The following is a 21,507-nucleotide window of genomic DNA, read 5'->3' as shown; positions in this document are numbered from 1 at the left end:
ACACAAAACTTGTTTACCTGTGAGGACACCTGTCAATATGCGGATGCAAGTGCACCGTCTTCATGCTTGCCGTTTCGAGAGACACTTCCTGGGCTATCCACGGGGTTTTATCTATTGGGCCTGAAATTGGCCCATCTATTTTTTGATTAATTATCTTAAAAACATCAATTTTGTGCTTAATACCACTTTTAAGCTATTTGCAATTTGATCCCTTCTTTGCCTATAATTTTTTTTTAAATATATATAATGAGTTCATAAATTCATAGGTTAGACAAAAGGAACTAGCTATGCTCGATATATAAATTGGATAATTGACTAACTCTTCTAAGAAATGAGTTCAAACATGCATATAGTCAACCATCAACTCTAGGATTTACGTTGAATTCATGACTTTTGGTCGTCAGCTAGTAAGATCAGAACCTACATCAAAGAGACCTTATTTCCCTATAATTTTATAGGAAATCCGGTATTCCATGTTTCGTTGTTGTGAGAAAGGATTGGAGATGATCGGGTGACGAAAATAGATCTGCCCGAGCCCTTGGAAGACATAGAGGTTACCGACCAATGCAGGTGCTCTTGCTAGACAACGGCGATGGCACAAGACCAAATTGGTGCAAATTACCGGACAAGGACAACGTGGGAGCTAGAGACCAATATGATGGAATAATTTTTCGACTTCACACTTTAAGGACAAGATGGAGGAAACATGCTAGGTTGATATGATATAGTTCCCTAACCACTCATTATCTTTCTTGCTTTGGTTTGATAGATAGTAGTATTCGTTTGTTTGCTAAATAATAAGGAATTCTAGCTAACGCGTTCGAACGCCGGAAAGGAGCTTTCAAATGTATGTATACGTTCGTACATACAGATAACTGTTTTGACTGTTCGAACGGCTGCGTAGGTCATTCGAACGCCCGACGGAAGAGGACTCGCAAATTAGTTTTAAGTTGACCTTAGTATCATATGAAAAATATATGCAAAAGAGAGGGGTTGGAATGCACAAATCTAGAATATATATCTATATAAGGTGTTATTTGAAAATTGCCCTGTCATATGGGATTTATCAATTATCCGGTGGTTGAGCCCAAACCACACGAACGTGGCTAAAACATTCGTGATATTGGAGTCCTGCTCAATGCTGGCTTCGGCTTCTCTGCGTCTCATATCTCTCCTCCTCCTTCTTCTTGCGCCATGGAAGCTTGCTCGGTTCCTTTATCCATGGCACGTTCTCTTCCCCGGAATAAAGTCTTAGGAGGTCGGATAAGTCCTCGTCTCGGTAGAGCCGTAGCTCCGACAAAAATCCATGCCGTGGATAACGGAGCTACTGATTCATTACCCCCCGTGGAGATAACTTGGCAGATCGCCGTCGGTGCTTTGGGTAAAACCCCAATCACACCCCCATCTCTTCCATTTGGATTTTGTTTTTCTTCTAATATCCTGCCGATTGGTTGTTTGGTTGTTGATTTTTTTTGTTCCTCAGCTGGAATTACGCCATTCGTTGTTGCAGGAATTGAGTTTGGGAAAAGAATTGTAAGACGCCCTTCTCATGGCTCATAGTTGTTTCTTTATATTTGTTCAATTTGATTTAGTTTATGCTATTAGAGTTACATAGATATGTAGTGTTGTGGAATGTTGTTAGTTTGATTTATGCTACTTATTATGCACAATAATGTAAATAATCCAAATAACAAATATGAAAATTCTGGGTCAATGAATGATTAAAACTAGAGATAATTCAACTTAGAACTCTGAACTATTACTATTTTTTATATATACTCACTAAGAGAAAAGGTAACTATAAGAATTTCTAAACTAAAAAACTTTTTAGTTCGGAGGGTGTATGTAGTGAAGAAAATTTTTTAGAGAACGTATAAGGTAAACGGTGATAGTTCAGAGAGTCTAAATGAAATTATTCCTAAAAATTACGGCCTAGTTTGGTTGGTGCATAGGTGCAAATTAGTTACTTTCAAAAGTTTATGCCTATTTTATTGTTTGGTTTGGCACAAAGTGATTAATATAATATGCCAATTAATTACTGTATTGCTCTTACGAGATGTATTAGTTCTAATATATTTAATATAACTAAAGCAAATAAGATAATTTATACAATATAATTATTAATTTCATACTATCAATAAAATATATTATATGATAATATAATATTTTCAAATTATTATCATGAAATATACTTTATATAATAATAAATAGATAATTCATTTGATATTTTTGTGCTTAAATTTTTCTCTTTTTTTACTAATAGCTTACAATTTTAATAAGGTTATTTCGATAAAAGAAATATTATTTTTCTATAAATATTTTTTATTCATATTTTATAATAATATTTATTAGTGTACATTAATATATTAATACTTATTATTTTATAAGGATTTTTTCTATTTTCGATAGCGTAGAGGGGTAAATTGGTAATTATTTCTCTTATCTCTGTGTACATAATTTTATTATACCTCTTCATATTTTTTTCATGCATAAACTAAAACACGACCTACGTTAGGTTTGACTAAAGTATATATAAGTGAATATTTATTTGTAAAGCGTGTATAAACAATGCCTAATTCACAAATAAGTACTTTTGATGCATCAAATAAATATCCTAGACTAATGTCAACCTGCTGAATGTTTATTCTGACATTAACTTTTCCTGCATCCTCTGGTAGATTGAGCAGAAAAAATGTGGAGTTTGTGGTGGTTCTGGCCTTGTACTTAAAAACGACTACTACGTTCGCTGCCCTGGTTGTGGTATGTTTCAATATCTCACAGAATAGATTTATGGTGACAAATGATTCAGAAGAGATTTTATTGATCATGTTGGATTTTACATCTTAATCTTCTCTTTTCTATTTCAGGTGGCTTTCTTCCATGGCAGTCATGGAAAAGATTCTTTTCTGGTTGAAAACTTCAAACCAGTAAGTATGGGCTTATCGCCTGTGACATGTGTGTTAGTGAACTTGAACTGTTATAGTAACTTATTAGTGAAACAGCATATAAGAAAATGCTTGAATTTTTAATCCATATACATGTGTTAGGAAATGATCAATTACTAGAATTTTGAATCTATATTTTCCTTCCTCGAAGGATAAGATTACTAGCTAGCCTTTTAGCTTTCAAATTTTCCACCTCTCTTATTGAGATGCAATTTTTGTAGCTATAAGATAGCCTATTCTAAAAATCAGGAACTCAAAGAGCCTTTCTTCATTGTGCATTTGATAAATTGATTTGGTCTCATGTTTTCTTTTAACAGCATTCCTTTCATCTTTGGCTTGATGTGCACCTTTCAGATTCATTCAGCAAAGTGGTTCCTAATAGCTATTCTGATCTAACATCTTAGTTCCTGATGGCTATTCCAATTTACATCTTCTTATATGTACCACTGCCAAATTGCATCTGGCTGCCCAATCTTTCTCGCTACAACTAAAAAGAGCAGTGTAACTGCAATTGCACTGACTTATGCACAAAGTTTCATTAGATTGCTAGCTCTCTTTCAGCAACTTTCATGAAAATGGAATGATTCTGTTCTACCAATGAAGCATATACATTCAACCATTCTCAGATTTTGTTCTTCTTTTCCGATAATAAACGTACTGCCTCTAGCTTATAAGATGTGGAGGAGTAACTCTTTGCAGTTTGCCCTACTTGATTCATGCAATCAAACATCTGCTCCTATATTTTGCTACCATTGTATAAAATGATACTTTTCTTCTTCAACACTCTCAATGCAACTAAGTTCGGTAGTCTATTTTGGTCCAGAATCACTTCCATCTACTAATATTTTTTTTCTGGTACTTGCAGCAGCATTTGCCATTGCTACAAGAAATAGAATGAAGGTGCCATATTTTTGTCTACCACACAGCATTTCCTGAATTCCCGCAACGATCAGGGGCTTTGGAACAATGTGATGTATCTTTTGATCCTTTTCAAGAAGAAAGAAAAGGCGATACAATCTCGTAAGATACTCGCGAGTAGCTATGAATATGAATTGTGGAATCATTGTAATGTGTGAATAGTATACATATATCTACCTATCTTTTGTATAAAAACAATGTGATCTGATGTTTATACCCATTAATCAACATCTCCGTTCATAGAACTGCATGCATAAAAGTGCATACTATCTGTCTTTCGATCTATTTGTGATTTACATCCTATATAATAGATTAACATTAACACTATTTTAACAAAGAGTTGATATTTGGATCGAAATAGGTCCATACCATCTCAGACTCCAATATGGATTGAAATTTTACTCTGGATGAAAACGATATGGTCGGGTAAAACATAAGATTTACCAAATCGATGTTGGATTGGGAAATGATTTGGAGTTAATTCTGTGTAGATTGGATGGGTAGTACTTATGCAAATCTTTTGCCCATGTGTCCGTAGCGGTCCATCGTCCTTCAATCTGTGACAAAGTTAGAAGGACCACTATTCCTATAATTTGCACTGCTCTAACACCATTCACTTGTCACCTCCGTCAGATAACACTCGTCCTTTTTAACTCGTAACTAACTAGCTGCCAAATTATCGAGTTTTTCACCCAACTAGTTCTCTTTTTTTTTATCAAAATAGACCATACTCCAAATTAAATACCAAAATGAGTCTGATGTTTAACTTTAGTCGTAAATAAAATTGATGATAAGAAAATATTAAAACACCTATTTTTATAAAACATGCTAACTTATTCCACACTTTAAGTTTTAGAAAATAAATTAAAAGTAAAATTTGGAGTTAGCACAGTTGGCTACGCGAACGTCTTCCAACTTATAGTTATATTTTTACATATCTTCGTAACAACATATTTTTATAACTAAAATAAATAATTGAGCACAAAGTTATAAAGTTACTAAACTTTTCTTTATATTTTTTAACTATATCTTTTTTATTTGAGGTGTCATTAAGTTTCTATCAATTGTTACGATCATTTTTCTTTCATCGTCGTAATGACATTATTAGTCTAAAATAGATTATCGATTAAAAAGTTATGATCAACAAAAGTGAATAATTCAACGTCTTAATAAGAGGGTGAATAGTTTAGTGCTTTTAACACTAAAATAAATTTAATTATTTTACATTTTATGTGTATCATCTTTCCCTAATAAAATGTTTCAATAAAAACACTAATAAGACTAGCATTTTATTAAGCAAAAGGTTGATATGTGTTTTACTTTTAGAACAGTAAAATGTTTAACTTTTAGTGTTCTACCTATAGCTATAATGAAACAAACCAATTTTGATACTAGGTTTTGTCGTCTATTCTTGATAAATAAAGTTTAAAATATGACTAGTTTGGTCAAAGAAAGCTCCCAAATATAAAAGTAAAAAAGGTTTAATTACATATTCATCTCGAAATAAAAATTTCTAATTTATTCTCTAAATTAAAAAAAAAATGATACAATCTTATTCATAAGAGTATCAAGTGAAAAAAGAAACCGTTGTTGTTAAGGCTAAAGTTAAGGCCCTAAAATTGGCCCAAATCAAATGTCAATCAAATTCATCCGTTGAAATCTAATTGTGAATCACTTTTATTCTCAAAAACCATACGTTTTCTTTTATTTACCGAAAAACTAATACCGTTGCTGATTGGCTTTCTCGATACGTCAAATCTCTCTTCTTTTCTTTTCTTTTTTAATTTTTTTTAAAAGGGTTGCTTCTAATATGATAATTCCAATTACTTTGAATAAAATAATTATAATATATGATTAAATGAGAACAAGAAGAAGAAGAAGAAGAGAGACTATTAGGTTTAGGAATGTATACACAGTCAGTAATCTTCCACATCATGACCATATGGGATTACTTGCAGAGTTCACACAAATGATATTATCTTTGTCTCCTTTTTACCCAACTTTTCTCATCCTTCATATTATTTTTCTGTTCAACATTTTTCATCCTGTCCTTCTTTAGGTGATCATAGATTATGTCATGGTACAACAAATAGTTATTGGCTTCTTAAACGTCTTGACCGACATCTAATATGAAAAGAATAAAAACCATAATATTTATATTAAAACTTCTAACTCTTAATAATACTCATAGAATAACTTGGTATCTATATTCTTGACCCCACTAGATGATTCTCTGAAATATGAACACATATATCTAAATATTTCAACATGACTATTTATAAGGAAGCTTCATCCATCCTTTTACAAACACGGGTTGGACTCTGTTTTTGTTAAGCTGGGGCCATTGCCATTGGATGAAGCCTCACTATCACTTATAGGGTTGAAAGTGATTGAAGTTTATTTATTTTTAATTTGAATAATTTGTTCATCAAACTATACTTACTTGCGTGTATATATCTAATATTATCCGTGTCTGATTGAGATACTATTAAGTTTATATTTTTCTGAGAGAAATTATGAATCGAGCACTTTCTTTATTGGAGATAAATATATAATTAAATCTAAAATGTATTTATAGATATCAACTTCTTGTGCAGTAATCAAGTTTATGTACGTCTGGCAAATAAATAAAATACCCAGGGTGTGTTGTATAAATAGTTTTTGTATAATATAAATGATGTAATTTATAAATATTAGAAATACAGGGTATAAACCGTAAATATGTGGATTTTTTTTTCATTTTCTTTTTTCGCCCAAACCGGATCCTTAAACAAAACGGGTTTGACTACTATGCCCGATCTAGCGTTCCTACTAATTAAAATTTCTCGTCTCCTCTGCGAGGAAGAGGCGACAAAGAGGCGAAGAACTCCTCCCTTTCTTCTTCACAAATTCCAGACTAGAAATTTATTAGATCGATGTAGCTCAAAGGGAAAGAGAGGGAAAAAGAACGAGAATTGTCGAGCTTTTGATCAAATCACGAGGTTCGCCCGTTTCTTTCTATTCATTCATTAATGAGTAATTATTACCTTATCATTATAAATGTTTCTTTTTTCCGATTTCCTTAGGAGCATTTCGGACGCATCTCTCCATTTATTGACACCCCTCTTTTGTGGTTGCAGCGCTTCTTCTCTTCCTCAGATCTCACCTTCTTTTCTTCCTCTCCACCGACGGTTCCACTCCAATCTCTAGATTTGGATTCCTTCTCTTCAAATCTAGAGATTTGTCGCCCGAGGAGGGGACACGATCGCTTTTCCCGTCCGGAAATTGGAGGGTAAGTAGTCATCGCCGCTTCCTTTTGCGAAAAGCTCTCATCTTTCCTGGAAGAAATTAGTTTAGATGCATAAATCCATGATAAAAATGGCGACTTGCGAAGAACTGATTGGATTTGCACAAGTTTCTTGACCCTTGATGGATAGCATATTATAGATTAATCGGTTGGGTCTGTAAGCTGTTAATGTTTTTTTTTTTCTTTTTAGTTTCTTTACTTCTTTTAGTTGCTGGTGTAGGAACTGTGTATCTTCATCAAGCACCATTATTCACATTCTAGGAAAACTTAGGTGTCAGTAGTGACTATAGAGCTGCAGTTATGACTCGATAAATCAAGTATAGTTGCATGTTACTTTTGTCTTGCCCTGCTTTACTGACATTTAATGAATCTGTTAGGTATGTTGGTTTTTGTTTTCTTTTTCTTTTTGATATTGCATTCACTCATATAATGGGGACGTACTTTTGTAGGTGCATATTTATGCTGTGTAATGAATAAGAAGTTGTACTATCAATTCTTTTCGTGCTGCACCAAAATCCAAATAAGAAGGTGGAATTAAGAATTTCATAACCAAAGAGGGAATCAGCTAGGCTTACATTAACTGTTGATACTTACCTTATTACTGACGTTAGATCTATGTTGAATGAAAAAAATTTAATTTTTGATTATCTGTTTGAACTACCTTATTTCAAAATTTTGAAATAAGGTCTATGCACTTGCCTCTGCATTTGCATTCTCTTGGTTGCACTGCAAAGACTTCCAGTATTCCAGTTAAACACCATACTTAGATGATAATTCTGCTTATCTATTTCCTATTCTTTCAAATAATCTGCAAATTTAGATGTTTATTTATTTTTATATGTTTGCCTATTGGTAAATATAAAATTCAGATACACCTACAGATACATCAGCCTACTGCATATGTTCTACTGGTCACTTAATCACTCACATTGCAAGTTGCCTTTGACATTGATCTTACCTAATATCGGTGTTGCCAATAGCATCACGGGCAACTTAATTGGTAGGGAAGCACTTGTATGCCATGGAAAATCCTTCTCTGTATCATAATTAACTACAAATTCAAAGTTTAGAAGGCTATGTCAAGAGATTGGATTAATTTAACAACTAGGTGTTCTCATACCTGACATTATCTCAAATTCTTACGTTGGCGGTTTGAACAACTATTCGATGAGATTTGTACAGGGACATGTATTCACTCCTAGGGCATATTTTAACCAAAGATGCAAATATCTTTTGAGGTTGCTTTGCTACAAGCTCATATATGTGCCTATATTTCTGGAGCTTATTTATATCAAGATTTTAAGGATTACATTGTGGCATGTTACGTTCTTGTCGGCAGAGATATTTGAGGAAGTAAGGGAGCCAGGAGATGAGCTGAAGGACAAAAATCTCAGGCTATGACAGTCCTGTAAGAACAAAGGGATAATGACGCCTGTCTGCTAGGATATAAATTCAAGAATCAGGCTGGGCAAAGAGTTAGGTTTAGAGGCCAACCCGCACTGATCAGCTTCTTTTTGACAGTCTAAGCCCTCAGTTTTTCTCTTGATCAACATCTTTTAGAGGGTTTTGTGGGCTAGTTGTTTTATCTAGGAAAATGCAAGTATGCAAAATGTATAAAATGATTTCAAAAATCGGAACATGAGCTTGGGTGTGAAGAGTCGAATGAAGTTGCTTTAGTAAGTAAACCAGAGTCCAGATGAAATATGAGGTGTTTTTATTTCAGAAGTATAAATTATGAATGAAGTATTAGATATTATCAATTCAGTAATCTGTATTCCTGTGAACATGATGAAAGATAATGTATAATATCTAAGGATTCATTATATCTCTTCTCAATTAGTGGCACTGGTCGAATTCTTGCTCAGCATTTGTATTAACAATCCTGAGTGTTATTTTAGTATTACCCAATTTTGAAGTTAATGTTGTGAGTAATGAGTGTGGTGTGATCTATTTTGTAGCCAACCATTAGGGAGGAAGAGAAATATGGGATTCACGTTAGGGAGTAAAGATCTTTTAGAATATGAAGTCAATGGCTAATGGACTTTAATGCTTCATGAAACATATTTTGATGTTGAAACTAACTGATTATTATGTGGATTTTGTTCTTTTCTGATCAAAGTTCTTTTCCTTCAATTAATGGATTTGTATTATGACAAATGTATTGCTATGTGAGCAGATCCAAAGTTATAATAAAAATGAACGAGTAGCTGTAGATAGTACCTAATGATTTACAACTAAAGGACTAAAAGAAGGATATACATGTGATTGTTTCATCAATCTAGTGATAATTTAGAATAATTTGTCCTTTACATTCTTCAAAATGTTAAGCATCAAGCCATTGAAGGGATGGGTTTTGTTTGCTGCAAGTTATTATAGATTCTAATGAAGTTTTGGTTGATCCCTGTCAACTCGGCTGATTTAGATTGTATAGGTCTGTTATATTGAGATGATTTAGATTTGCGTCTATATCTGTGACTTCTGATTGATTCCTTTTTTACCTTCATTCAATCTTATATTAGATTCAGTGACTAATTAAGATCATGTGACATTTTGGCTGTCAATGTCTATCTCTATAGCACATGTCAGTTGCCAACTTCCTGTTTATGGTCTTGAAGAACCAAAACAATAGACTTGCTGTGTGGGAAAAAGTTAGCAGTTCCCTATCTTATACATAATTCGTTAGGCATTTATTGTAAAAGAAATCTTTTGTATTCTGCTAATGTGGGCACTTCTGTTAGTTTATTATTCAAGCTGAGAGGCCTGAAGCTGCTTCCTAAAATGATTCTCAGTCCTTCCAGCTAGAAGACTATTGTATTGGTCAGTCATTTCAATTTTCAACACCAGAAAGATGTTATTACCTATTCAGTGCATGATGTTATTACTCTCATTTTCAATATCTATCTAGTTGTCGTATGTTAACTTTTAAGTATGAAAGCTGGTTATATTAGAGAACATGCCATTTGGCAGGATCAAATTAGAAGTAGACAAGCAGATATTGGACAGCCCTTTTTTGTTCCGGTCCTTAACCTTTTGTTAACTTCTACATTTTCTTGTATATAATGGATGCCATGCCTACTTGTTTCTTGGCAGTTTTTGTTATGATCTTCTAGTGAGGTGCCGCACAGGAAGTGGCAGAACATAGAGGCCACAAGATGGCTTACTATGGGGAGGAAGAACAGAGTCAGGACTATCTTTTCAAGATTGTATTAATTGGAGACTCGTCGGTTGGTAAATCAAACCTGCTTGCGAGATTTGCACGTAATGAGTTCTACCCGAACTCCAAGTCCACTCTAGGTGTAGAGTTCCAAACACAGAAGATGGACATTGATGGGAAAGAAGTTAAAGCTCAGATATGGGACACTGCTGGTCAGGAGCGCTTTAGAGCTGTGACTTCAGCATACTATCGGGGAGCTGTTGGGGCTCTTGTGGTATATGACATTAGTAGGCGTCAGACATTTGATAGTATTGGTCGGTGGCTTAATGAGCTCCAAAGTAAGCATCGTATTACTTATTGTGTTTATTATGCTTAGAGAAGAACATTTAATGATTTATTGAGTCTCTTTTACTCTGGAACAGCTCACTCTGACATGAATGTAGTAACCATTTTGGTGGGCAACAAAACGGATCTAAAGGATGCGAGAGAAGTAACCACTGCAGAAGGCAAAGCCCTAGCTGAGGCTCAGGGTCTCTTCTTCATGGAAACCTCTGCACTGGATTCATCTAACGTCGCGGCTGCCTTTCAGACAGTCGTTAAAGAGATCTATAAAATCTTGAGCAGGAAGGTGTTTTTATCTCAAGAACAGAAGAAGCAAGAGATTTCATCATTGTCAAATGGTAAGACAGTGGTGTTGCAGAGTGGAACAAATGAAACAGATGAGGGAGCCACGAAACGATGGTGCTGTTCTTCATAAGGCCCTCATTGCTAGTCAAATTTGTTTCTTCCTTCTTTTCCTTCCGAGTGGCTATATTTACTTGATTGGCTTTCTTTTCCTCTGCTGTAAAGGTATATATGTCTGCGTCCAAGTTATTCATGAAATATCTCGTCAGAATTTTTTTTTTTTTTTTAGTTTGTTCAACGGTCAGAACCAAGTAGATACTCTTCAGGACATCGAGGAATCATTGAAGATTTCTTAACATTTAAAAGGTACATAGATTATTTTCTGGTTGTTTTAAAGATTTTCTTCTTCTTCTTCTTCTTCCCAAATCATCTGCATATAGATTAAAGTTATGAGCAGCAGTTGTGAGGATCAAAGTCTTCAGTGAATCCGCACTAAATAATGACCAAAATCATTGCTCACATGATTGACATGAGCCGATGTAAAATTAGCATCTCTCCTACTTTATGGCCAGAGTTCTCCTTTTTTGAACTAGTGGTATTGTGGAAACCAAGGGAACTCCTCCCAGAAAAGGGTAAGAATGATTACAGACCTCTCCCTATCCATTTGTATGCTTCCCAAGTTAGATATTATTGAGATTAATTGCTTACCCAAACCTTAGATGCTCAATCAAACTCAATCAATAACATGAGTCATAGTGTCAAAGTAGGATTCTCCATCATGAACATTAATCATTTAGTCTTTCACATAATCTCTGTTGAATTTTTCAAATATCACAATTGTCATAAGGCTCTTTTTCTCGAAGTTTTTCGAATATACTAAGATATCAACTTCATGTTTAACTATGGTATATATATATATATATTTCAAAGAACATAACGATAATTCTGATCCGCAGCAATTATACCAAAAAAAAAAGGAAAAAAAAGAAGGAAAAGAACCCATCATCCATTACAACACCCACCATTAGTGTTTATGTTCATGACAACGTGCTTCTATGGTTTGTTGTGGTGATGAATAAATAGCACAGCACAACTTTGGTTGGAGGGTCACCATCCCTTATCATATCTCTCATCTCTCTCCTATTTTAATCTGACCACAACTTTTAATTCGTAATAAGATTCGAATAAAGCCAACGTATACTACCTTTTGTATGTTGGCAATTACTTGAAAATAATTCCACCGTACAACTTTATGCTCTCCAAGGATGCATTGCAAACATTTAATTTATACAAATTACACTAGAGGAATTAAATTATTCTTGTAAACTATAACATGGAATCCAAATCATGTAGCAAATAATTTATAAATGTATCCAGCCATCCTATATCTATCTATATATATATTATATAAGAACAAGTGTAGGCCACTAATGTTATCCTATGGAGTTATCTAAAAGAGTAATTGGAGATGCATGCTAATGGTAGAGCTGGACTTTCTTAATTTCAAATCCTCCTTGCAAAAAATAAAAATAAAAAGTCTTTTGACAATTTTTTTTAATTTTTTTATCCTCAAATATAACTGTTATAATTATATTTTTATTCATGCAACTTAGGATATCGTACTCGATAGAATTTATAAGAACACAATTTATAGAATCATGGATACATCTATCCATGATTTATACGAGAACAAGGAAGTTTATTCAAGAATTTACTATCCCATGCTGCTAGAATTAGGAAATAGGCTTCTAAGCAGCTGCTCAGTTCTATCTGATCAAGCTGGGACATCTATTACTCCTTGTTAGTGTTCCAGTTGAAGTGTTTGGATAACATATCACCACTTATCCATGGATAAGGGGGCTTGTCATGCAACCAAAGAGGGCCAGTTAGTCCTGGACATTGATGGATAAAATCTGGATAGGAAGATGGAGAATGGATAGGGGGGATGAGGTTGAGATGAAAGAATAAAAGATAGCATAAGTGACAGTCTTTTTTTTTGGACCACCTTTCTTCCCTCTAAATTTGCACATTCACATGTGATTGCAATGATCAAAGTGGATTGGACTCAACCTCTCTCAATCCTGTAGATCTACTGATTAATCCAATTCGGATGACTTGTACTAATCTCCTCCTTTCATATTCTTATTCATATTTTCTCGGATATAAATTCAGATACCGATAGTAAACTAATACCAAATTTAGTAACTGCATATATATTTACATGGATAATAATAGGAACAAGATATGAGACTTGTTCATGTTTGAATTGTACAACAAAGTAGAAACATTTGGATAATGAATTCGGATAGTTACAAAATTCTGGATAAGAAGTAAAATGATATATTTTATTCTCATAATTTATCCAACCACCACCTTCTTTTTTCCTTTCTATTTCATCTTTGTTAGAGTAAACCCCCGAAAATTATTTATTACGCAAATTATTACAAGAGGAGGAGAATAGAATATTAATTTAATATCTTAAAAATGTTTGGTTCGAAATGCAAAGCACCAAGACATTATCATCTACCATCGTCGTCATTCATCAGTCATCACCCATCTCCTCCTCTCTCTCTTTCTCGCCATTCCATTTCTCCCACCTTCTCCTTTCTTCTCTCCTCCTCCTCCGTCTGTTTCTTATATATATATATATATATGAAAAGAATCCTACTTTTTATTCCCATTTAAATATATAAGTACAGATATAGATTTATTCACGCATCGTTACGTTCGAGCATTATTTAACGGGAAGCGATCAGAATTGGGAGAAGAAAAGAAGGGGGAAAAGTAGCGGAAATCCTATATATAAATATATATATATATATATTGTTTATATATATATATATATATAGATAGATAGCTGGTGGAGAGAGGAGAGGGGGAGAGGAAGGGAGGATGAAGAGGTTTCTTTTGTTCTGCTGATATATACCACCACGAAAATCTTGAGAGATCGGATTCGATCTCCTCGATTTCGCATCTCGACCCGCCTCAGATCGGTGAGCTCTTTATTGTTTATTTTTAGTTTGTCGTTTCTTTTCTTGTTTTGGTAATCTGATTTCCCTTCTGATCGATCCTAGAGCGGGTTGTCGAATTCGAGGCGATCCGTTTGCTATCTATCTGATTCTTAGATTTGGTTGGATTTGATGTAGAAGATACAAAAGTTTGTCCTTTCTGAACTTGGTTTGCAATTAAACCGACAGGAACATGATCTAGACTTTCTTGTTTTTTACGTTTTCGGGTTGATTCGTCCGATTCTTTAGAGTTGTGCTTGGAATTGTGGTAAAAATTCGATCTTTGTTGAAATTGTGCTGCAAGATCTTCAATTTCTTGTCTCTTACATTTGTAATTGTGGTGTGTTGTGGTTGGAATTTGTAGGTAAGGTTATGGAGTCGGATCTTGGCAAGCTCTTCATTGGTGGCATATCCTGGGATACCAATGAAGACCGCCTCCGGGAGTACTTCAAGAGTTATGGAGAGGTGGTCGAGGCGGTGATCATGAAGGACCGGACCACTGGCCGAGCCCGTGGGTTCGGATTCATTGTGTTTGCTGACCCTGTTGTCGCTGAGAGAGTTGTCATGGAGAAGCACATTATTGATGGACGGATGGTAACCACCTCGTCTTTGTCTTCTGGTTCTTTGATTTCGTTATAGGATTGCATTGATATATTTTTAGGCTTTGAAAATGCTACACAGAGGTTCCACATTGGGTATCCTATAATTCTCATGTTGTGTTTGTTGAATTTTGTAGGTGGAGGCCAAGAAAGCTGTTCCCAGAGATGACCAGAATATTCTGAATAGGAATGGTGGTAGCACCCATGGCTCACCAGCTCCTGATCGTACCAAGAAGATATTTGTTGGGGGCCTGCCATCTACCATTACAGAGATTGATTTCAAGAAGTACTTCGATCAGTTTGGGACAATAATCGATGTCGTTGTGATGTATGATCACAACACCCAGAGGCCAAGGGGTTTTGGTTTCATTACTTATGACTCAGAGGATGCTGTGGATAAGGTCTTGCTCAAAACCTTCCATGAGCTGAATGGTAAGATGGTGGAGGTTAAGAGAGCCATTCCAAAAGAACTATCGCCTGGACCAAATATCCGCTCTCCTGTTGGAGGCTATAGCTATGGTCTGAATAGTAGGGTCAATGGTTTTCTAAATGAGTATACTCAGGGATGCAATCTGAGCTTGATAGGTAATTATGGCATGAGATTGGACAGTAGGTTGGGATCATTGGCTAATGGGAGGAATGGCTACCCTTCATTTGGTCCTGGCTTTGGAACTGGAATGAATTTTGAGTCTGGGTTGAGCTCCCCTATTGGAGGAAACTCAGATACAAATGATAACCTTGGCTATGGACAGGATTTAAACCCCTATTATAGTGGGAGTTCCAGTAGATTTAGTAACCCGGTTGGTGGATATCGTGGAGGTACTAGCAATTCTGGCTTAGGTTTTAACCCATTGACTCATAATGTATGGGGTAGCAGCGGTCTTAATTTCAATACAACATCTGAAAATACTAATGCATACACGACCTCTGGAAGTGAAAGCATTGGCAGTTTTGGAAATAACAGCTTGGACTGGGGTGTATCTTATTCTCCTATTTCAGGTCAAGGTGCACGGAGTGGTGCAGGCTATGGTGGTGTCTCTGCGGGTTATGGAAGAGAGAATGGTTCCAGCTTAGGTTCCAGTTTTGGTAGGAACAATGGATTTGGCTCTACAAATGTTTCTCTCAGTTCATCACGTGATGGATATGAAGGAGCATATGAAAGGCTATACCGTGGCAGTTCAGTTTATGGAGACCCAACTTGGCGTTTGGCACCTTCTGAGCTTGATGCTTCTGGTCCATTTGGATATGGACTTGACATTGCTACCTCAGACATTATGGCCAAAGGTTCTGCAGGTTATATGGGTGGTTAACTAGAGGTAGAGATTCTTTTTATCTCATGCTAATTCTTGCTAGCTTGTGTTCTCTTTTTTCTTTCTATAGCAAAATGAAAATTTAAATTATATTCATGAAAAACCATGATTTGACTAGTTTAATAACACATGCTGAGATTGAGTAGGTTGAGCCTAGTACGAACCACACACTTCTCTTCTTTTGTTTCTTTTCCTTCAATTGAGGTCTCCTTTTTGATGCTTGCTCAAACATATACATTAAGCTAAATGATAAGCCTTAACATAGCATTCTCCTTCCATTTTTTAAGGCTATCTAATCTAAGACCATACTCCTATTTCCCATTTTAACTATTCTTATTATATTCCACACACATAATGGTTAAAACCTTTTAGATAGAAACACAATCAGTTCTTTGCTAGTAACAAGAGGAAAAGGATCTTGTACTGGAAATCTGCCTTGCACTTGGCATCAGAGAAATAAAACGGTTGTTGATGCATCAGAGACCTAAGGTATCATATGGAAAATTTGGCAATTTGATATGGAAGATCCGTGGTAATTTCTTTCACGCATCGACCTATCAGATACCATCTCATTATTATTATAAAATCCAGTTTTCCAAACCACCCACACAGTTAGTGCAGGGCATCAACCATTAAACTGCAGACTTGAGCTGATATTAGAAAGATCTAAGATATAAGAAAATGAGATCTTCACATTCTTTTCTTCCTGCTTGCTCATTTCTGCACTCAACCCTTTATTGATCATATGCATCGCAGTTGGCAATAGCTAATGAAAGAAATAACAAGATATTATAATTAAATTTATAGCTTTACCATCTCTTCCGTCTTGGTTTTCAATCCAGTAGGCAGAGGTGGTTCCCAACTATAAGAGATCATGCTTCCTCATTTCTTGGTATACAGACCCTCTATGCACAGCTACCAATGTTAGCTGCTGCTTCTCTACCTTGCCTTTTAAAAACCAAATAATGGTGCATAGAGTATCGGTTATCCTTAAGGACTTAAGGTTGCATTTGGAAGATGGATTAAGTGGATTTGTCCCCCAAATGATGCTAGTAGGATATATAACTGCTAAGTTAGAATTTACAGAAAGGGAAAAGATTTATCCTACTATTCTCAATAAAAATCACTTTCTAAAGGCAATTTTGGTCTATGAGCAGTCAAGCTATATAAGGTACATATGGAGCTGCAGATGTGGTCTTGCATTTCATTAATACAACAGACAAACTTCCACAAGTACATAAAGGTGAATATTTTACTAAAGTTAAGTGATTCAAAATGATCTATCAATGTGCTGAATCATGAGGGACTCACCTTGGGCAACATTACACCGGGTGCCTTTTGTTCAATTATATAATCACTCTATCAATGTGGATCATACAAAAAGCAACTCTGCGTAATGGGTGTTTAGTTTATCAAAAACTAATATATTTCAAGTGATAACATTTGATCCAAATATATCTCTGAGACCTGCATATACTAAGCCTAGACATGTATATTCCTTGTCTGTTATACAGAATAGAGGCATGGGTGGCTTTGTGAATTTTAAAATACTCAGATTGCTAAATTGGTTTTGATCTGCTTTAGCTGGGAATCATGCAGAGTACGCATATGTTACCCTAGAAGTTACATAGTTCTCATTCCTCTGGATTTGATTCTGGCTAGCACGTACTATATTCTAGAATATAGGAAGTGCATGTGTCATTGGCTTCTGCATACAATCAGGTTCTTTTTTTCATCCTTTCCTTGTAACAGTAATGGTAGTATAACTATATATGGAAAACCTCCCCAATTTGTCCTCCCCAGATCCCACCTTGGTCAGAACCACCAAACCACGAGGATAATGAACCACTTACTGTTTGCGTACTACATACGGCTTTGTGGTTCATTTATGCCTCAACTAGGCAACTCCCTATACTGGACACTCATCTTTCTCCTTCCCTTAGATTTCTCCCATATCAACAGGAACTTTTGAATTGATGCTCTTATGTCCAAAACTTTGGTAACTGAGACAGTGATCTCTACGGGCCCATTGAGCTTATAGATTTTGAGCAAGTGTCTTCTCTTGTGTAATTTTTCTTCGAGCAGTATCATTCTACCATTCTCTAGAGTTGTTGATCTCAGGTTGTCAGCTGCCTATAGACATATTCACCTTCGATGGAGGGTTGGGGGAGGGACTTCTCATTTAAAATGTGCTCTAACCAATCCATATTAATGGTGAAGCACTTGGATGATGATGATTAAATCATCAAATGGACAACAATATATGCCTTCTGAAGAGGGGTTGTCTACATATCCATGATCAGGTGTACACAATTATATCTGAAATAGATACAGCATATGAAGCCCTTAATACCCTAAATTTTCTTATTGTGCCATTGTTAAATAGAATATGTACTAGCAGATAAATTGAACTATTTATCTCTATCATCTCCTTGACTTCAACAAGGAAAAGAGAATTTCTTTTAACTTCCATCTCTATTCTCTTGCCATCAGCATTAGTGTTCTACCTAGTCCTTAGACTCTCATCACATGAGTTATTATTGCACACTTTAAGGCCACCTGAGTTCTTTTGATTATCGTTTGGAAGACTTCATTATTTTATTATGTCTGCGCCAGGATAAGAATACTTCTTCTCTTAATTGACTACCACAAGTGTCTTTCCTTGAATTTGTGTTCTTAGAATTTGTGCCTTTATCTACAGAAATCTGAAATTGAATAATCAATTACTCAGGTGAAATTTGATTAGAAAATCCTCATTAAACCATCTTACGATTTTACAAAATGGTTAATGACTTTTATTAGCATAAAGAAAAAGAAAATGCCAAATATCTGTTCAACAAAATGAAGGATGTCTATACTGTATGAACTGACAATTGTTAATAATTTAAATTCATTCTTTCTGTTCTGTTTATAGATTTGGAGTAGTTTACTGTCTTTGTCTCACTACATTTTAATATGTGGAAACTTTTGCAGAGGGGTGAAATTCTTGCGTGCATATTTTCCATGTTAGGTATTTTTATCAAGAATGCAGAGCAGCATGAGTGTGGAACTGTATGTAAGTTCTATCATCCTGGTTTGCATTGCCAAGTTTCAGATTCTCATGCTTCATGAAATAAGATGTTGTTCTCTAACATCTATTCAATCTTCTCAGGTACTGATGCATAAGGACATTTTCTCTTTGTTTTCAACATTAACGTTATCATAGGTGAAGAATCCAGTGAATGAGATTGAAGACTGTGAAGATTATACATCTCGTATATGGTTAGGCAAGCATATATAGCTAACCAGGGAGGTACCCATACTTCAGCTTTAGAGAACCCAAACATAGGATTTTGTGTAAGGTTTGAAAATTGAGATTAGTTTTTATGTTAAGTTTAGGTTTTGTTTCCTGAAATCTGATTGCGGGATATTCCCAGAAGAGTTCAGACATATGGCATGTGCCAACCAAACTTCTAGTAGCATTCAGAAAAAGAAAAAGAAAAGGAGAAGACAGGGTAGCTGCTTTTCTTTCCTGGCAAGTCAAAATTGCTTATTCTTGTCAGTTGTTTTGTTCATTTATTTCTCCATTGTGTCTCAGATGTATCAGGGAGGTGGTTACTAGTGGGAAACTTGAAGCCATTTGGCCCCTAGGAATAAGATTATTCCATATTGTGATTCATTTCTGTGGTTTTGGATCTTTGTTGTAGTATCAACACTCTCATAAGCTTTTATTTGGTTTATGCAGAATCTATGATGCTTTATGCTATCCCATCTCTTTTTGTGGGCATATCTTCTTGAAAGTTCTATTTTGTGGATCATTGTAATTTGTAGGCCAGTTATCTGCTAAGATGTTTGCTTATTAATCTTTGTGGGCACCAACTCTACAGTTCTGCACCATCTCTCTCTCTCTCTCTCTCTCTCTCTCTCCCTTTTCTTCTTGTTCCCCTTTGGTGTGTTTTGGAGGGTGGTGGCCAGGTCAGCTAATTTTTGGATACACTAATAAACCAATCTTGCCACCTGAGTCACTTCTAAATTGTAGTATTTGTCTTGTTTGAGGTACTTCTTGTTTGATCGCACTTCCTAATGGTGGCAATGACCCAGATATTAAACAGGTTATATACGTTATCATGCGACACAAATTATTTAAATTTATATAAGTTATTCAAGTTAAAAATAGTTTATTTCTTTCTGTTATAAATGAGTTATTTGAGTTATCGTATTATAAATGGATTACCTTGTCGTAAATAAGTTGATAGATCATGTTATAAATATATTAAATGGTTTAAAGTAACAAAATATGAGCATAGCCCATTTAATAATAATGTTAGATAGATTGACCCAATTATAATTAAATTAAATTTAAACCTATTTAAAAACTGAGTTATTTTGTCGGATCAATTTTTGCTGCCCACTGTGACTTAGAACTAACCCAACTAACCCTTTCCTTTTGGAAGGAAACAGTACCCAATTGTCCATTGATGAGCCTTATAATGCCAAACTGACAAGTTGCAAGCAAGCATCCTGCTAGAAAGATGAAGTGCTTGGTTTCTTGTCTCCCTGTTTTCACCCAGAAGGCCAGAAACAATTGCAGCTTGGACAGTACCAATTGGTACAATATGTGTAGTGATATTGGCCCCAGTTTTCCAACAACTTAAACTGTAACATGGCTAAGTACAAGAGACAGGAATCATGGCATTGTCTCTGTGATATATTGTTATATGTTCCACCATGTTTTGTGCCCTTCTCTGCATAATTGGACCTCAATGAAAGATGCAGACATGTAAGCATATATTGCTCATTGAGAATGTCTGGCTTCACAACCAGTCTCCTTTACAAGTAGTTCTAATGAGAAATACTTATAAAGGGTACTGTTGACAAATGTTATAATTCTGACATCTACATTTTGATTTTTGTACTACTATTGGAGTTTCACTATGCATAGATATATCATTGGAGAAATTATATATTACTCCCGTTGGTTAGGTTTAAATTTATTTCATCCTCTTCGCTTATAATACTTTTTATTTTAATGATTATATATATATATCGAAATTTTTATTCTTTTCATCATATTTAGTAAAATAATATGTCGAATTTAAAGATATTAATTAAAAATAAAGTTATAAATAATTAAATAAGTTTTTAAAGCTTATGACAGAATTTAAAGTTGATTGAACTTTTGATGATAAAGATATGACAGAAAATATATATATAATTTTTTTGTCATTAAATATATGGAATGGTGGCCGTTGATTAGTTTTAGAAAGCACCCATGCAAACAAACTAGGTTTTAAGCTTATCCATATAAAAGCCAATCAACTTGAGGGGTATACGAGCAAATAATTAAATGAGGTCTTCTCTATTTTACACCATTTTCACTACTAAGTTATATGTATATATATACATACTGCTGATGGGTCCTTCAATTATAGGTGGTCTTCTATAAGTAGAATGCTCTCCATTTCTACATGAGAGAAGTAAGGTCCCGAGAAATAATGACAACAGTGTGATACACGAGAATATAAATAGATGTTAACTATGCTATTTGTATAGTTATAATCTAAGTCATATTGATTTCACTCATGTAATCCTATCGCCTCTAATTTTTAGTTTCGAACACGATTATAATCACCTAATCACCAACACATCATTACACAAGCATTAGTGTGTCGATCACGCATATT

General features: G+C 34.9%; 3 protein-coding genes across 7 annotated transcripts; all 3 read left to right on the top strand.

The window, feature by feature from the left end:
- The first annotated feature begins 1,090 nt into the window (after positions 1-1,090).
- Positions 1,091-4,108, top strand: LOC140759219 (uncharacterized). Of its 2 annotated transcripts, none has more exons than XM_073095720.1 (5): positions 1,091-1,381; positions 1,484-1,533; positions 2,679-2,760; positions 2,868-2,927; positions 3,814-4,108. In XM_073095720.1, the coding sequence occupies exons 1-4, from the start codon at positions 1,195-1,197 to the stop codon at positions 2,912-2,914; spliced, it is 366 nt and encodes a 121-aa protein (XP_072951821.1). In that variant the 5' UTR covers positions 1,091-1,194; the 3' UTR covers positions 2,915-2,927; positions 3,814-4,108. The 2 variants fall into 2 exon arrangements, with proteins under 2 accessions (XP_072951821.1, XP_072951820.1); XM_073095719.1 differs by having other exon boundaries at positions 1,092-1,381; positions 3,811-4,108.
- A 2,570-nt stretch (positions 4,109-6,678) lies between these two features.
- LOC140759487 (ras-related protein RABA5a) lies at positions 6,679-11,326 on the top strand. 3 transcript variants are annotated; one of them, XM_073096067.1, is made up of 5 exons: positions 6,679-6,844; positions 6,983-7,134; positions 9,888-9,966; positions 10,240-10,641; positions 10,726-11,326. In XM_073096067.1, the coding sequence occupies exons 4-5, from the start codon at positions 10,302-10,304 to the stop codon at positions 11,058-11,060; spliced, it is 675 nt and encodes a 224-aa protein (XP_072952168.1). In that variant the 5' UTR covers positions 6,679-6,844; positions 6,983-7,134; positions 9,888-9,966; positions 10,240-10,301; the 3' UTR covers positions 11,061-11,326. The 3 variants fall into 3 exon arrangements, with proteins under 3 accessions (XP_072952168.1, XP_072952166.1, XP_072952167.1); XM_073096065.1 differs by lacking the exon at positions 9,888-9,966 and having other exon boundaries at positions 10,726-11,325; XM_073096066.1 differs by lacking the exon at positions 9,888-9,966 and having other exon boundaries at positions 6,929-7,134; positions 10,726-11,325.
- Positions 11,327-13,468: 2,142 nt separating this feature from the next.
- Positions 13,469-19,589, top strand: LOC140758899 (heterogeneous nuclear ribonucleoprotein 1-like). 2 transcript variants are annotated; one of them, XM_073095291.1, is made up of 5 exons: positions 13,469-13,920; positions 14,300-14,529; positions 14,672-15,850; positions 18,818-18,895; positions 18,996-19,589. In XM_073095291.1, the coding sequence occupies exons 2-3, from the start codon at positions 14,308-14,310 to the stop codon at positions 15,842-15,844; spliced, it is 1,395 nt and encodes a 464-aa protein (XP_072951392.1). In that variant the 5' UTR covers positions 13,469-13,920; positions 14,300-14,307; the 3' UTR covers positions 15,845-15,850; positions 18,818-18,895; positions 18,996-19,589. The 2 variants fall into 2 exon arrangements, with proteins under 2 accessions (XP_072951392.1, XP_072951391.1); XM_073095290.1 differs by having other exon boundaries at positions 13,470-13,920; positions 18,818-18,899.
- Positions 19,590-21,507: the final 1,918 nt, after the last annotated feature.

This window comes from Typha angustifolia, chromosome 4 (genome assembly GCF_048772165.1).
Source record: "Typha angustifolia cultivar Huaian chromosome 4, ASM4877216v1, whole genome shotgun sequence".
NCBI classification, from domain to species: Eukaryota; Viridiplantae; Streptophyta; class Magnoliopsida; order Poales; family Typhaceae; genus Typha; species Typha angustifolia.
This window is presented reverse-complemented; position numbering and strand designations above follow the sequence as displayed.

What these genes read in the sequence shown, in the direction of transcription:
- LOC140759219 (XM_073095720.1), top strand. Translation starts at nt 1,195, where the DNA reads ATGGAAGCTTGCTCGGTTCCTTTATCCATGGCACGTTCTCTTCCCCGG. An exon ending in GATCGCCGTCGGTGCTTTGG is followed by an intron (nt 1,382 to 1,483) that starts GTAAAACCCCAA and finishes TTTGTTCCTCAG; the next exon opens with CTGGAATTACGCCATTCGTT. An exon ending in TTGAGTTTGGGAAAAGAATT is followed by an intron (nt 1,534 to 2,678) that starts GTAAGACGCCCT and finishes ATCCTCTGGTAG; the next exon opens with ATTGAGCAGAAAAAATGTGG.
- LOC140759487 (XM_073096067.1), top strand. Translation starts at nt 10,302, where the DNA reads ATGGCTTACTATGGGGAGGAAGAACAGAGTCAGGACTATCTTTTCAAG. An exon ending in GTGGCTTAATGAGCTCCAAA is followed by an intron (nt 10,642 to 10,725) that starts GTAAGCATCGTA and finishes ACTCTGGAACAG; the next exon opens with CTCACTCTGACATGAATGTA.
- LOC140758899 (XM_073095291.1), top strand. Translation starts at nt 14,308, where the DNA reads ATGGAGTCGGATCTTGGCAAGCTCTTCATTGGTGGCATATCCTGGGAT. An exon ending in ACATTATTGATGGACGGATG is followed by an intron (nt 14,530 to 14,671) that starts GTAACCACCTCG and finishes TGAATTTTGTAG; the next exon opens with GTGGAGGCCAAGAAAGCTGT.